The sequence below is a fragment of the Caenorhabditis remanei genome, chromosome III, assembly GCF_010183535.1.
Source record: "Caenorhabditis remanei strain PX506 chromosome III, whole genome shotgun sequence".
Lineage (NCBI taxonomy): Eukaryota > Metazoa > Nematoda > Chromadorea > Rhabditida > Rhabditidae > Caenorhabditis > Caenorhabditis remanei.
This window is the reverse complement of record NC_071330.1, coordinates 3,904,410-3,918,898: the sequence shown is the minus strand read 5'-3', so window position 1 is coordinate 3,918,898 and position 14,489 is coordinate 3,904,410. Positions and strand designations below refer to the sequence as shown.

At 37.8% G+C, this 14,489-nt stretch overlaps 4 protein-coding genes across 4 annotated transcripts; 2 read left to right on the top strand and 2 right to left on the bottom strand.

Annotated features, from left to right (window-relative positions):
- Positions 1-1,166: 1,166 nt before the first annotated feature.
- GCK72_008933 (uncharacterized protein) lies at positions 1,167-2,213 on the bottom strand (the record flags this gene model as incomplete). The annotated part of the gene is made up of 1 exon (XM_053727126.1): positions 1,167-2,213. One exon carries the CDS (start codon positions 2,211-2,213, stop codon positions 1,167-1,169), a length of 1,047 nt encoding a protein of 348 aa, XP_053586703.1.
- Positions 2,214-6,909: 4,696 nt separating this feature from the next.
- On the top strand, positions 6,910-7,953 carry GCK72_008932 (uncharacterized protein; the record flags this gene model as incomplete). Its single annotated transcript, XM_003095916.2, has 1 exon — positions 6,910-7,953. The coding sequence occupies one exon, from the start codon at positions 6,910-6,912 to the stop codon at positions 7,951-7,953; it is 1,044 nt and encodes a 347-aa protein (XP_003095964.2).
- Positions 7,954-11,420: 3,467 nt separating this feature from the next.
- Positions 11,421-12,467, top strand: GCK72_008931 (uncharacterized protein; the record flags this gene model as incomplete). Its single annotated transcript, XM_003095884.2, has 1 exon — positions 11,421-12,467. One exon carries the CDS (start codon positions 11,421-11,423, stop codon positions 12,465-12,467), a length of 1,047 nt encoding a protein of 348 aa, XP_003095932.2.
- A 193-nt stretch (positions 12,468-12,660) lies between these two features.
- GCK72_008930 (uncharacterized protein) lies at positions 12,661-13,703 on the bottom strand (the record flags this gene model as incomplete). The annotated part of the gene is made up of 4 exons (XM_003095877.2): positions 12,661-12,867; positions 12,978-13,108; positions 13,158-13,377; positions 13,473-13,703. The coding sequence occupies 4 exons, from the start codon at positions 13,701-13,703 to the stop codon at positions 12,661-12,663; spliced, it is 789 nt and encodes a 262-aa protein (XP_003095925.2).
- Positions 13,704-14,489: the final 786 nt, after the last annotated feature.

Sequence of the window (14,489 nt, the reverse complement as noted above, 5' to 3'; positions counted from 1 at the left end):
AATATCATTTTGAGAATAGTCTTGGGAAATGGAACCAAAAAACAAGGAATTACTGAAATGAAAAAAGGAAAAAAATTGCAGATATTGTCGGAAAACCTCGAATTTTGAGTTCTTTGAGAGTATATCAATGCCCTTATCGGATACCTCACAAAGAACATTTTGGGGGAAATGTAGATCAAAAATGTTTCTTTCCTTTTGTAGTTGTCATCTTTCTCTCGTGAGAACTTCCTAGTGAGTTATAGTTAACCACTGATTACTCGATCAGAGATGTATTTTGAATTCAAATATGTCGATTCGAGGGAAAATCGCTTTGTCAAGCTATAACTCTTTAGGGCCCGCACAAGAAAGTAGAAAGAAAGGAAGATCTACAGCGCTTGCTTGAGAGGTTGTCTCGGTATCCCTGAATGACCCACAAAGAACATTTTGAACGGACTATACAGAACAAAATTAGAACTTCATTTTTCAAGTTGTCCATTTTTTTGTACAATTACTCTCAAACAAGTTACAGGAAGGCGAATATAATAATCCTTAAAATCGTGATTTTTGGGCAGTCCCCTCGAAATGATCATAACTCTCTAGGAAGTGTCCGTACAAAAAAATTGTTAACTTAAAAAACAAAGCTCTACCTTTGTTCTGTACGGTTTATACAAACTTTTATTTGTGCGCCAATCAGGGTCACCGAGACATCCTCTCAAGTTGGTCATTTTCAACTGAAAAAGACCGCAATTTTATGTCTTACTGTACGGTACTGTAAGCCGACGCTTTTATCCAGAATGATGCAGAACATGATACTCACCATTTCCATTTTTATGCAACCAATTTAATCCTCTGAACTTGACGCAATCAGTTGGAAAAGACGTGGATAAGGAGTTGGAAGTGGACGTTATCCAGCTGGAATTGAAAAATCAATTGGCGACAACGGTCAATTCAGAATGAGGGTCTACTGATGAAACGGAGAAATAATTCGAGTTTATTAAACTGATGAAAGAGAGTTCACTATTGTTTTCATGATTGACTTCTTAATGTTAATGCTATCCCTCTAATTCTTCTTATGAACAGTAAGTACGGTTATCTAGTTTATTCGAATGTTAATATACATACAACAAAAGGATAGGTCAATCATAGGTCAATAATACAACGATCATAATTAATTTAGGAAGACATAGTTAGTAATAGAATGGATACTGAGGTTGTGGTGGAATATTCTCGTTACCTCCGATTGGTGGGTAGTAAGCTGTTGGAGTGTAGTTCCAGTAGTTATTGTAGATTGGTGGATAGTAGGCGTCGTTGGAGTACTGTTGAGTAAGAGAGTAGTCAGGCATAGTAGGCTGGCTGTAGTATCCGTTATAATGTTGATTGGAGGATGGATCCATTTGTACGAAATCAGAAGGAGGGACGACAGGGTTGATAGTCACATCAGCTGGTTGAATATTCTCTTTTGGTGCCAAGGCATTTCTCTGATTCTTCATTTCATCCTGATTCCAGAACGGTTTCAAATTAGGGCAATAGCTGACTAGTTTACTCGAACATCCCGCAAATACTGAGTTGTCGATTGGATTCGTTGGTGTTGGTACGATATTTACAGGAGCTTTGACGTTGACAGCAGTAGTAGGAGTAGGTGCCCGCACTTTCTTCTCCTTCTTGTCTGATCCCAATCCTCCATGTCTCTTCGTTGCGAACTTGTTATTCTTGGCCTTCCACTTCCCGATACTTGTGTGTTGGTAGATAGTAACAGGAATGAAGTTGAAGAGAGGATCCGAGTGATAAATCGGTGATTTGGTGGTGTCGATGTTCTTGAAGGTGATGACTGGACGGTAGAGGTGCATCGTCTCCGTGAATATGAAATTATCTTTTGACTCGTTGCTCTTGTTGTTGGTAATCCGTACTTCATCGAACTTGATTATCTCCGACATCCATTCTTTTCCAGTCTTCACTCCATCTTTGTGACTGACCTCTCTGTTGAGATACATCGGCGCCGCCTTCCGTTTCGTCGAGATCTGCCACATACCGTCCGTGTAGGTGTATCGGTCGTAACCGACTCGTTCCATTGACAACTTCACTTCATATTTCCCATCCTCATCCAATCCATTGACCGAGAAGGCGATTCCCGGTGTGAGTGGAGTTCCTTCTTTGTTGGCAATCATCTCCATAATTTGCTCGGGTTGGCGCCAGAGATGCTCATCTTGGAACTCGACTTGGACAGTTGACTGCATTGTTGATTGAGTGTTGACTCTGAAAATAAAGGAACATGAGAATTGGGGAACTAGAGAAGAGAAAGAGAGAAGGTGAACTCGTGAGAGCAAGAAAGAGTAATGAGAGTGACTGATGTGACCCAATCTACCCGAAAAGTGGGCGGGGCCTTCTAGAATAGGAGGCGTGAGAGCCACATCCAATTATCTCACATGAATATGTGAAAATAAAAAAGTACGCGGCTGTCTCTAATAAAGGGAAAGAGCACCTGCCGAGTTGTTTTATGACTGTGGATGTGAAAAAGTGGGACTGATGTCTTTTTGGGAAGAAACGGGTGTGAATGAAACTGAACGGATCGAGAAAAAGAATAAGAGTTTTGAAACGAATGGATCTAAATTGAGGCAAAAAGTATCGAACTACAGTAACCCTTCTTTTTAGAAAGAGTTTATAAAAAAGATACGATTAGAAATACTTATTTTCTGTGAGTATAAAAATACTAAATCAAGTTGAAGAACTCAAATGAGAATCCAGTTTTTGAGCTTGACCTCTTATTGGCCCCAATCTCTAACAATAATAATTTCATTTTGAAAACTGAATATTCTGAATCTTACTTGTTCTCATATATTAGGCTAGAGTACGGCTTCTGGTACATTCAAAACAACAGAATCTTAATTTCTCATAGATTCAGTTTTCTGAATCAATTTTCATTACTATCAAGTACAGGGTGCACCAAAAAATGGTAGAATCTCGCGCTTTTGTCTTATTGATAGCATGAAAGTTTTGTCACAGTTTTTGACATTCACTTTGTTCGTGGTTACAAATTTTCAGATTTCTGTCTTTTCTTCCGGAAAAGTTTTGTATTATTTCATGAAGTCTTCCTTCAAAATATTCTAAAAATGTGATTTATTGAAAATGACCAACTTTGAGAGGTCATCTCGGTTTCCTGATTGACCCACAAAGAAGGTATTGTATAGACTATACAGAACGAAAATTAGAACTGTATTTTTGGAGTTGACAATTTTTTTGTACGAGCACTCGCTAGAGTGTTATGGTCATTTTAAGGGGACAGCTCCAAAATCAATTTATTTTGCACTGAAATTGGTTGATTTGAGGGTGAAATTACTTTGTCGATACGTAACTTGCTAGAGAGTACTTGTACGAAAAAATGGTCAACTACAAAAATGAATATCTTCTTTTGATATCTATATTCCATACAAAAGGGTGAATCAAAGATACTGAGACATTGTCTCAAAGTTGGTCATTTTCAACTGAAAGCAGCTAAAATTTATAAAATGTTGGTCAGCACTGTAGATCTTTCTTTTTAAAGTTGGCTACTTTCTAGTGCGGACCCTAACGAAAGAGTTATAGCGTGACAATTTTTCCTCTCTAGGGTAGGATCCCGAGTCGAGATGGAGTTACAGGTTGAGATATATCACTAGAACGGAAATGTTGCGCTGATTTCAAATATGTATTCAAATTTTGCTAAACGATTCTGTGAAAAAAGTTATTTGCTTTTTTGTGGCTTCTCAGTGCAAAAACTAGCGTTTTCAAGACTCCCAAAAATAATTTTTTTTCTCATTTTTTTCAATTGTTTTTGTGATGTACGTGTATTTCCGATCATGTAGTTTGTATTGTTTGTGTGGAAACTTTAGAAAATTTTCAAACAAATTTTTTGTAGATGCGTCATTTTTGAAAATTTAAGAAACTCCACAAAATTTTTCTGTAAATAAATTCTGCAATCAAACTATGCCAAAATCATCTTTACAACCGTAATCATACGTACAGCACAAAAAAATTTGAAAAAAAATGAGAAAAAAGTAATTTTTGGTAGTCTTGAAAACGCTCATTTTTGCACTGAGAAGCCACAAAAACGCAAATAACTTTTTTGACAGAATCGTTTTGCAAAACTGGAATGCAGATTTGAAATCAGCGCAAAATTTCCGTTCTAGTGATATCAGCTCGGCACAGTTCTTACAACTGCGCTCCATCGAAATGCCCTTGAAAAATGTCTTTTTTTCTTTGAGTTTCTCAATTTCGCACACAATTTTTTTCGGTTTCAGTAGAGCGCGGTTGTAAGAAGCGTGCCGTGCTAATATATCTCAACCTGTAACTCCATCTCGACTCGGGGTCCTTCCCTAGTCAAATCGACCTAAGCATTGGTTGACTGTAACTCACCAGGAAGTTCCCGCGAGAAAGTTGTCAACTACAACAGGAAAAAAAAATTGATCTACATTTCCTCGGAAAACGTATTTTTAAAGTACTTTCAAAGTTCGGGGTTTTCCGACAATATCTGCAAAATTTTCTTCACTTTCATTTCCGTAATTCCTTGTTTTTTCGGTTCTATCTCCCACAAACTATTGTCTAACATGGGAATGACCCAAGGTGAAACGCTGGGTTTTCTTAGATATTTTGGGAAATGATAGCCCTTACCCCAACTAGAATAAAATAAAAATATTACGTGCCCCTTTTGAGTTTCCAGAGAATGGCAGACACGATTCCATTTTTTCGAATTTTTCGAGTTGAACCACTTCGAGAAATCATAACTCGGTCAACTCGAGAGTAATCTTCCCAAACTAAAGTGTAATCGCAAGAAACTAAAGTGTAATCGCAAGAAAAGAGAGAACTCACTGAAAAACGCGGAAGTTATTTTTAACGAATTGACGTACCCCTATACATGAAGTTGAACTGAAAAACTGAAAAAATGAAAATAAGTCTCTGGAATGAAAGGTGAGCCATATATTTGAATACGTATATATACCTTATTTGTCACTTGCAATCGGATAGACATAGTCTCCCAAATACCTTTGTTCGAAAATGACCACTTTCTGATTTCATGAGAAGTGCAAATTTTCCACATTTTCATTTATAGTAATTCGGGAGTCACAGCTGGAAACATGAGTTTTTTACCTTTTATGAAGCCCTGATTTATATCTTGCGATTACACTTTAGTTTGAAAAGATTGCTCTTGAATTGACCGAGTTACGATGTCTCGAAGTGGTTCAACTCGAAAAATTCGAAAAAATGGAATTATGTCTGTCATTCTCTGGAAACTTAAAAGGGGCACGTAATATTTTTATTTTGTTCTAGTTGGGGTAAGGGCTATCATTTCCCAAAATATCTAAGAAAACCCAGCCTTTCACCTTGGGTCATTCCCATGTAAATTGTATTTGTCTGTAAAGGTTATCCAATTAAATTCACAAAACTGTTTCTTTTTCCGTTTTCTCGTTTTTAAGCTCCATTTCATTTTCCAAAAAGACAAGGTTTCTCACTTTCTGTCACATAAAACACTTGGCAGATTCATTTTCAGTCATCTTTTTTCTTTCCTCAACTATCACGTATTCTAGAGCGAATCGTCTTCTACGCCAGCTATTCTGGAAGATCCATTCACTTTTAGGAATACATTCATCAATTTCTTGAAACTACCATTTCGAAAATATGATCAGAACTACAGTATCCCAATTACGAAAAAACTTGGAATTTATATCCTCACACAAAACGCTTTCGAATTCTCTCGTTTTGATAAACTCTTTCTAAAAACAAGGGTTACTGTAGTACGATACTTTTTGTCTCATTTATGATCCAATCGTCTCAAAACTTCAGAAATCTTATTCTTTTTCTTGATCCGTTCAGTTTCAATTCACACCTGTTTCTTCCCAAAAAGACATCAGTCCCACTTTCACACATCTCGAGTCATAAAACAATTGGCAGGTGCTCTTTTCCCTTTATTAGAGACAGACGCGTACTTTTTTAACATCACATATTCATGGGAAATAATTGGGTCTTTTTGGTAAACTGTTCTCAAAAATAAAACACCTTTGATGGTAGCTCAGTTGAATGTCCCATGTCCGGAATGACATTTTTCAGCTGAGCAACAGTAGAAAACGGTCAACTTTGACAGTAAACAACGCTTTCAAGGAGTTTTCAAGCATTTCCAATTGGACTGAGGTCCGGGGAACTCTCCGAACAACCTAAAAACTTTATCCTCTTGAACTAGAAATCAGTTCATTTTGCTGGATCTTTTCCGATTGCACTTTTGTTGATTCTCTCAATCTTCTGACAGAAAACATACTTTTTTCTCCATGTAATATTCTTTGTTGGTCATCCAAGTACATACTGCAAAAAAACTCTCTCTCTCTCTCTCTAAAACATGGGTTACTATAGAATGATACGTTTTGTTTTATTTTTGATCAATTCGTTTTAAAACGATTCACATAATCTCATTTGAATTCTTCAACTTGATTTAGTATTTTTATACTCACATAAAATGTGTATTTCTAATCGTATCTTTTTTATAAACTCTTTCTAAAAAAAGGGGTTACTGTAGTACGATACTTTTTGCCTCAATTTTGATCCATTCGTTTCAAAACTCTTATTCTTTTTCTCGATCCGTTCAGTTTCAATTCACACCCGTTTCTTCCCAAAAAGACATCATTCCCACTTTTTCACATTCAGAGCCATAAAACACTCGGCAGGTGCTCTTTTCCCTTTATTAGAGACAGCCGCGTACTTTTTTATTTTCACATATTCATGGGAGATGATTGTATGTGGATGTCACGCCTACTATTCTAGAAGGCCCCGCCCATTTTTGGGAAGATTGGGTCACATCCGTCACTCTCACTACTCTTTCTTGCTCTCACGAGTTTCTCTTCTCTCTCTCTCTCTTCTCTAGTTGCCCAATTCTCATGTTCCCTTATTTTCAGAGTCAACACTCAATCAACAATGCAGTCAACTGTCCCAGTCAAGTTCCAAGATGAGCATCTCTGGCGCCAACCCGAGCAGATTATGGAGATGATTGCGAATAAAGAAGGAACTCCACTCACACCGGGAATCGCCTTTTTGGTCAATGGATTGGATGAGGATGGGAAATATGAAGTGAAGTTGTCAATGGAACGAGTCGGTTATGACAGATACACCTACACAGACGGCGCGTGGCAGATCTCGACAAAACGGAAGGCGGCGCCGATGTATCTCAACAGAGAGGTCAGTCACAAAGATGGAGTGAAGACTGGAAAAGAATGGATGTCGGAGATGATCAAGTTCGATGAAGTACGGATTACCAACAACAAGAGCAATGAGTCGAAAGATAATTTCATATTCACGGAGACGATGCACCTCTACCGGCCAGTCATCACCTTCAAGAACATCGACCCCACCCAATCACCGATTTATCACTCGGATCCTCTCTTCAACTTCATTCCTGTTACTATCTACCAACACACAAGTATCGGGAAGTGGAAGGCAAAGAATAACAAGTTCGCAACGAAGAGACATGGAGGATTGGGATCAGACAAGAAGGAGAAGAAAGTACGGGCACCTACAGCTACTACTGCTGTCGACGTCAAAGCTCCTGTGAATAACGTACCGACACCGCCGAATCCAGTCGACGACTCAGTATTTGCGGGATGTTCCAGTAAACCAGTCAGCTATAACCGTAATTTGAAACCGGTGTGGAATCAGGATGAAATGAAGAATCAAAGAAATGCTTTGGCACCAAAAGAGAATATTCAACCATTTGATGTGGCTATCAACCCAGTCGTCCCTCCTTCTGATTTCGTTCAAATGGATCCATCCTTCAATCAACATTACAACGGATACTACAATCAGATGCCCGACTACTCCATTCCTCAACAGTACTCCAACAACGCATACTATCCACCAATGTACAATAACTTCTGGAGCTACACTCCAACAGCTTACTACCCACCAATCGGAGGTAACGAGATTATACCAACACCACCACCTCAGTATCCATTCTATTACTAACTTTTTCTTCCTAAATTAATTATGATCATTGTATTATTAACCTATGATTGATCTATGCTTTTTCTTTTGCTGTATGTATATTAACATTCGAATAAACTAGATAACCTTACTTACTGTTCATAAGAAGAGAATTAGGGGGATAGAATTAACATTAAGAAGTCAGTCATAACAACAATAGTAAACTCTCTTTCATCAGTTTAGTAAACTCGAATTATTTCTCCGTCTCATCAGTAGACCCTCATTTTGAATTGACCGATGTCGCCAATTGATTATTCATTTCCAGAAGAACAACGACCACTTCCAACTCCTTGTTCACGTCTTCTCCAACTGATTTTGTCAAGTTCAGAGGATTCAATTGCCTACATAAAGATGGAAATGGTGAGTATCTAATAATCAACATGTTCTGCATATTTCTAGATGAAAGCGTCGACATAAAGTACGGTGCATTAAGACATAAAATGTTGGCCTTTATCAATGGGAAATGACCAACTTCGAGAAGGTGTCTCTTTATCCCTGATATACGCACAAATAAAAGTTTGTATAAACCGTACAGAACAAAATTAGAGCTTCATTTTTGTAGTCGACAACTTTTTTCTGCGGACGCTTCCTAGAGAGTTATGGTCACTTTGAGGGGACAGCTCAAAAATCACGTTTTGAAGGATAACTATATTTGCCGGCCTGTAACTTGCTAGAGAGTACTTGCACAAAAAATGGACAACTACAGAAATGGAACTCTACTTTTGATCTGTATAGTCCATACAAAGTTTTCTTTGTGGGTCAATCAGGAAAACTGAAACATCCTCTCAAAGTTCATCACTTTCAACTGAAAACAGCTGAAATTTTATAAACTTTTGGCAAGTACTGTAGATCTTCAATTTTATAGTTGGCCACTCTCTGGTGCGGAAAGTCAAAATAGTGATAGCTTGATAAAGCGATTTTCCCTGGAATCGACCTAAGCATTGGTTGACTGTAACTCTCTAGGAAGTTCCCACGAGAGAAAGTTCTCAACTACAAAACGAAAGAAATAGATTTGATCTACATTTCCTCGGAAAACGTTCTTTTTGAGACATCCGATGAGGGCGTTGATATACTCTCGAAATACTCTCAAAGTTTGGCATTTTCGGAAAATATCTGCAATTTTTTCATTTTTTCATTTCAGTAATTCCTTGTTTTTTTGGCTCCATTTCCTACAAATTATTCTCTAAATAATATTTTTCTGTAAAAGTATTCCAATAAAATTCGCAAAACTGATTTCTTTTCCGTTTCCGCCGTTCCCCGTTTTTAGCTCCATTTTCCCAAAAAAAGACACGATTTCTAATTTTCGGCAACATTAAACACGTGGCAGATGTTCCTTTCACTCATTTTCAGCCATCTTTTTTCTTTCCTCAACTGTCACGTATACTAGAGTAAATCGTCTTCTATGCCTTATATTCTGGAAAATCCTTTCACTTTTAGGAATACATTCATTCATTTCTTGAAATTACTTTCTCGAAAATATGATCTGAACCACTGTATCGCAATTACGAAAAGGCTTGGAAGTCATTTACTCATGTGTATTTCTAATCGTATCTTTTTATGAACTCTCACTAAAAACGAAGGTTACTGTAGCCCCGATACTTTTTGTTTTGTTTTTGATCCATTCGTTTCAAAACTCTTGTTCTTCCTCTCGATCCGTTCAGTTTCATTCACACCCGTTTCTTCCCAAAAAGACATCCGTTCTCACTTTTTCACATCCAGAGCCATAAAACACTCGGCAGGTGCTCTTTTCCCTTTATTAGAGACAGCCGCGTACTTTTTTATTTTCACATATTCATGGGAGATGATTGGATTGTTTTTGATGAATTGTTTTCGAAAATGAAACATCTGATCCTTTTTGGATAAATGTGCTGAATTTCAATCTTTTGATCAACTTCCAAATCATACAAATGATGGTAGGAAAAACTATACTCTAACAGTGCGTCCTTGTTAGTTTCGAATGAAATTCATTTCAATAAATCGCATTTTTAGAAGGTTTTGAAGGAAGAATAGAAGCAAATTCCGAGTGAGAAATACCGATGTTCGTATTCCGATGGGTAGGGTAGTGGCAGTCCGGCCTTTTGAAATTTAAAAAAAACCAACTTTGAGAAGATGTCTCCGTATCCTTGATTTACGCACAAATTTTGTATAAACCATAAAGAACAAAAGTAGAACTTCATTTTTGTAGTTGACAACTTTTTTGTACGGACACTTCCTTGAGAGTTATGGTCATTCCGAGGGGACAGCTCAAAAAACACGAATTGAGGGATAAATATATTCGCTGGTCTGTAACTTGTTTGAGAGTAATTGCATAAAACAATGGACAACTACAAAAATGAAATTCTAATTTTGGTCTGTATATTCCATAGGAACTGTTCTTTGTGGGTCATTTGGGGATACCAAGACATCTTCTCAAACTTGGTAATTTTCAACTGAAAACAGTTACAATTTATAAATTTTTGGCAAGCACTGAAGATCTTCCTTTTTGGCAACTTTCCTGTGCTCTGTCTAATGAGTTACAGCCCTCGAATCAACATATTTCGATTCAAAATCAGTTTCTGATATCTGGTAAGCATTGGTTGACTGTAACTCACTAGGAAGTTCTCACGAGAGAAAGATGACAACTACAAAAGGGAAAAAAATAGATTTGATCTACATTTCCTCGGAAAACGTTCTTTCTGGTGCTCTCAAAATTCGGGGTTTTACGACAATATCTGCAAATCTTTCTCTTTTTTCATTTCCGTAATTCCTTGTTTTTTTCGGTTCTGTTTCGGGTGATTTTTGTCTGTAAAGGTTTTCCATTAAAATTCGCGAAAATGGTTTTTTTTCCGTTTTCGCTACTTTCTTATTCTGAAAAATCCATTCACTTTTAAGAATAGATTCATCAATTTCTTGAAACTACCTTTTCGAAAATATGCTCTGAACTACCGTATCCCAATTACAAAAAGGCTTGGAATTTATATACCAAAGTAATACTTTTCTCCTAACACAAAATGATTTCTTATCCATTTGTTTTGATAAACTCTTTCTAAAAACATGGGTTACTGTAGTAGTACGATACCTTTTGTTCTATTTTTGATCCATTCTTTTCAAAACTCTTATTCTTTCTTTCTCGATCCGTTCAGTTTCAATTCACACTGTTTCTTCCCAAAAAGACATCCGTTCTCACTTTTTCACATCCAGAGTCATAAAACATTTGGCAGGTGCTCTTTTCCCTTTATTAGAGACAGCCACGTACTTTTTTATCTTCACATATTCATGAGAAATAATTGGATGGGTCTGTCACGCCTACTATTCTAGAAGGCCCCGCCCACTTTTTGGGAAGAGTGGGTCACATCAGTCACTCTCATTACTCTTTCTTGCTCTCACGAGTTCCCCTTCTCTCTCTCTCTCTTCTTTAGTTCCCTAATTCTCATTTTTTCTTCATTTTCAGAGTCAACACTCAATCAACAATGCCGTCAACTTTCCAAGTCAAGTTCCAAGATGAGCATCTCTGGCGCCAACCCGAGCAGATTATGGAGATGATTGCGAATAAAGAAGGAACTCCACTCACACCGGGGATTGCCTTTTTGGTCAATGGATTGGATGAGAATGGGAAGTATGAAGTGAAGGTGTCAATGGAACGAGTCGGTTATGACCGATACACCTACACGGACGGCGCGTGGCAGATCTCGACAAAACGGAAGGCGGCGCCGATGTATCTCAACAGAGAGGTCAGTCACAAAGATGGAGTGAAGACTGGAAAAGAATGGATGTCGGAGATGATCAAGTTCGATGAAGTACGGATTACCAACAACAAGAGCAATGAGTCGAAGGATAATTTCATTTTCACGGAGACGATGCACCTCTACCGGCCAGTCATCACATTCAAGAACATCGACACCACTCAATCACCGATTTATCACTCGGATCCTCTCTTCAACTTCATTCCTGTTACTATCTACCAACACACAAGTATCGGGAAGTGGAAGGCAAAGAATAACAAGTTCGCAACGAAGAAACATGGAGGATTGGGATCAGACAAGAGTGGAAGGAAGGAGAAGAACGTACGGGCTCCTACTACTACTACTGTCGACGTCAAAGCTTCTGTAAATACCGTTTCGACGAATCCAGTCGACAACTCAATATTTGCGGGATGTTCCAGTAAACCAGTCTACTATTTTCCTAATTTGAAACCAGTCTGGAATCAGGATGAAGTGAAGAATCAGAGAAATCCCTTGGCCCGAAAAGAGAATATTCAACCAGCTGATGTGACTATCAACCCTGTCGTCCCTCCTTCTGATTTCGTTCAAATGGATCCATCCTACAATCAACAATATAATGGATACTACAATCAGCATACTATGCCCGACTACTCCCTTCCTCTGCAGTACTCCAACAACGCCTACTATCCACGAACGAACAATAACTACTGGAACTACACTCCAACTGCTTACTACCCACCAATCGGAGGTAACGAGAATCTTCCACCACCACCCCAGTACCCATTCTATTACTAACTTTTTCTTTCTAAATTAATTATGACCGTTGTATTATTGACCTATGATTGATCTATCCTTTTGCTGTAAGTAAATTAACATTCGAATAAACTAGATAACCTTACTTACTGTTCATAAGCAGAGAATTAGGGGGATAGCATTAACATTAACAATTCAGTCATAACAACAAAAGTAAAACAACAGTGAAAATGAATTATTTCTTTCTCTCATAAGTCCACTGGTAGACCGCCGCTCGCATTTCCTTCGCCTTTTTGATCTTTTTTGGTTTCAACTCTGATTTGACTGACGCCGCCAATTGTTTTTTCAATTCCAGCTTGTCAACGACCACTTGCAGCTCTTTGGCGCGATCGACACGTTTGATCAACTCATTGTATCGAGTTCGACGGATTCGGTCGGCTTTCTGAAAATTGGGAGTTAAAATGGTAAGCTGAAAACTGTTGAAAATGTTATTTTCATCAATATTTTTCTATTTTCCATCGAAAAATGTATCGAACTTTCAGACAAACTCACTCTGACTTGCTCTTTTGAGCCTGCTCCGACAATCGTCTTATTCTGCAAATCATCGTTTTTCACTCTGTTAAACTGGCGAGAAAGCATCGATGTGGTGGTATCGAAGTAGACACGTGGATCAAAGTTCTTGGCTAAAACAAGTTAGTTTTCATGAAATAAATTTCAGATTTCCTCTCTTACCTTCCGCATCAGTATCCACAAAAACCGTGTGCGTATTCTTCTTTCCACTCAACGTTGGATCAGCGAAATGAAGTTCTCCTTTCATTTCATCGATTTTCTTCTTCTCCTCATTCAATTTATACTTCACATATTCCAGATCTTTCAGGCTGCCAAGTTTCTTTTGAAGTTGAGTTTCAGCCTCCTCCGCTGCGTTTTTCTTGTCGAAATGACGACCGTCGTCCTGAAAAAAGTTGATTTTTATAGAAAATTATAAATTTCAGTTGACATTTTTGTTTCAGAAACCTAAAATATCCAAAATTTCTTCAGAATCCTTACCCAGGTCTCACTGTTGACCATATGATGATGATACTCGTCATGATTCTTATCCATCGCCGATTTCTTCAACTTTTTGATCGTATCTCTCTTCTTCTGATAATCTTCAGCTCTTAGCTTATAATCTTTCTTCTTTTCGAGCTCTCCATATTTCCGACGTGCTTCTGGCTGTGATCTCTCACGATGCTGTCGCTGACCCGACAGCTTTTTGCTGATACTGACCAAGGAGGACATGATGTCTGCAAAAATCGATTGAAACAAGTGAGTAAAAAGGTTAAAACGTATTTAAAAGAGGAAAGATGCTTGAAATAGCGAAGAAATCTCTTTTTTAAATACAGCGTAACCAGTCGGTTAACGCAGCCTTACGGCTGCTCAACCTCTTTTTCTACACCAACCGTGTTGAAAATTTGAAGAAATGAATTCATTTGGAGAATGAAAATGTTCTATAATTATCTCCCCCGTGAACTCCTATTTCCCTATTTCGGAAAAAAAAGCTACTGAAAGAATTGAAAACCACGTTTTTTCACCTAGAGACCTAGTCGAGACTTATTCTAACTAAAAAAATAGACGGGCATCATTAAGAGAAAATTTCTGATCTTTTGGTCCAAATTTGAAGAAAATCGGTTCAGTAGGAAGGGCGGTAGGATCGGCGACAGACACACAAACATACAGCCGTTTGCGTTTGTTAATAGTAAAGATGTTTTTGACAAAAAATCAGTAAAATTAGTGAAATTTTTGATAAAAAATCAATTCCTAGGCAACTTGAATTCGAAAAATCTTTGCTTACACATGAGAACTCATGAAATAGTGATTTTCTAATAGATAAATTAAGAAAACAGGAGAAACGCCAATAAATTGGAGAATTTTTCACTGCGTTCGGTGGAGCGCAATTGCTCACCCAGTGGAAAAAGGAATTTTTTAACAGTTCTGCGATTTCCAGGCTAATTTCAAGCTCAAAGCGCTGAAGAAATAGCTTTAAAGCCTTCGAAACTGTAAGAAGATATTCAAATGCCTTGAAAA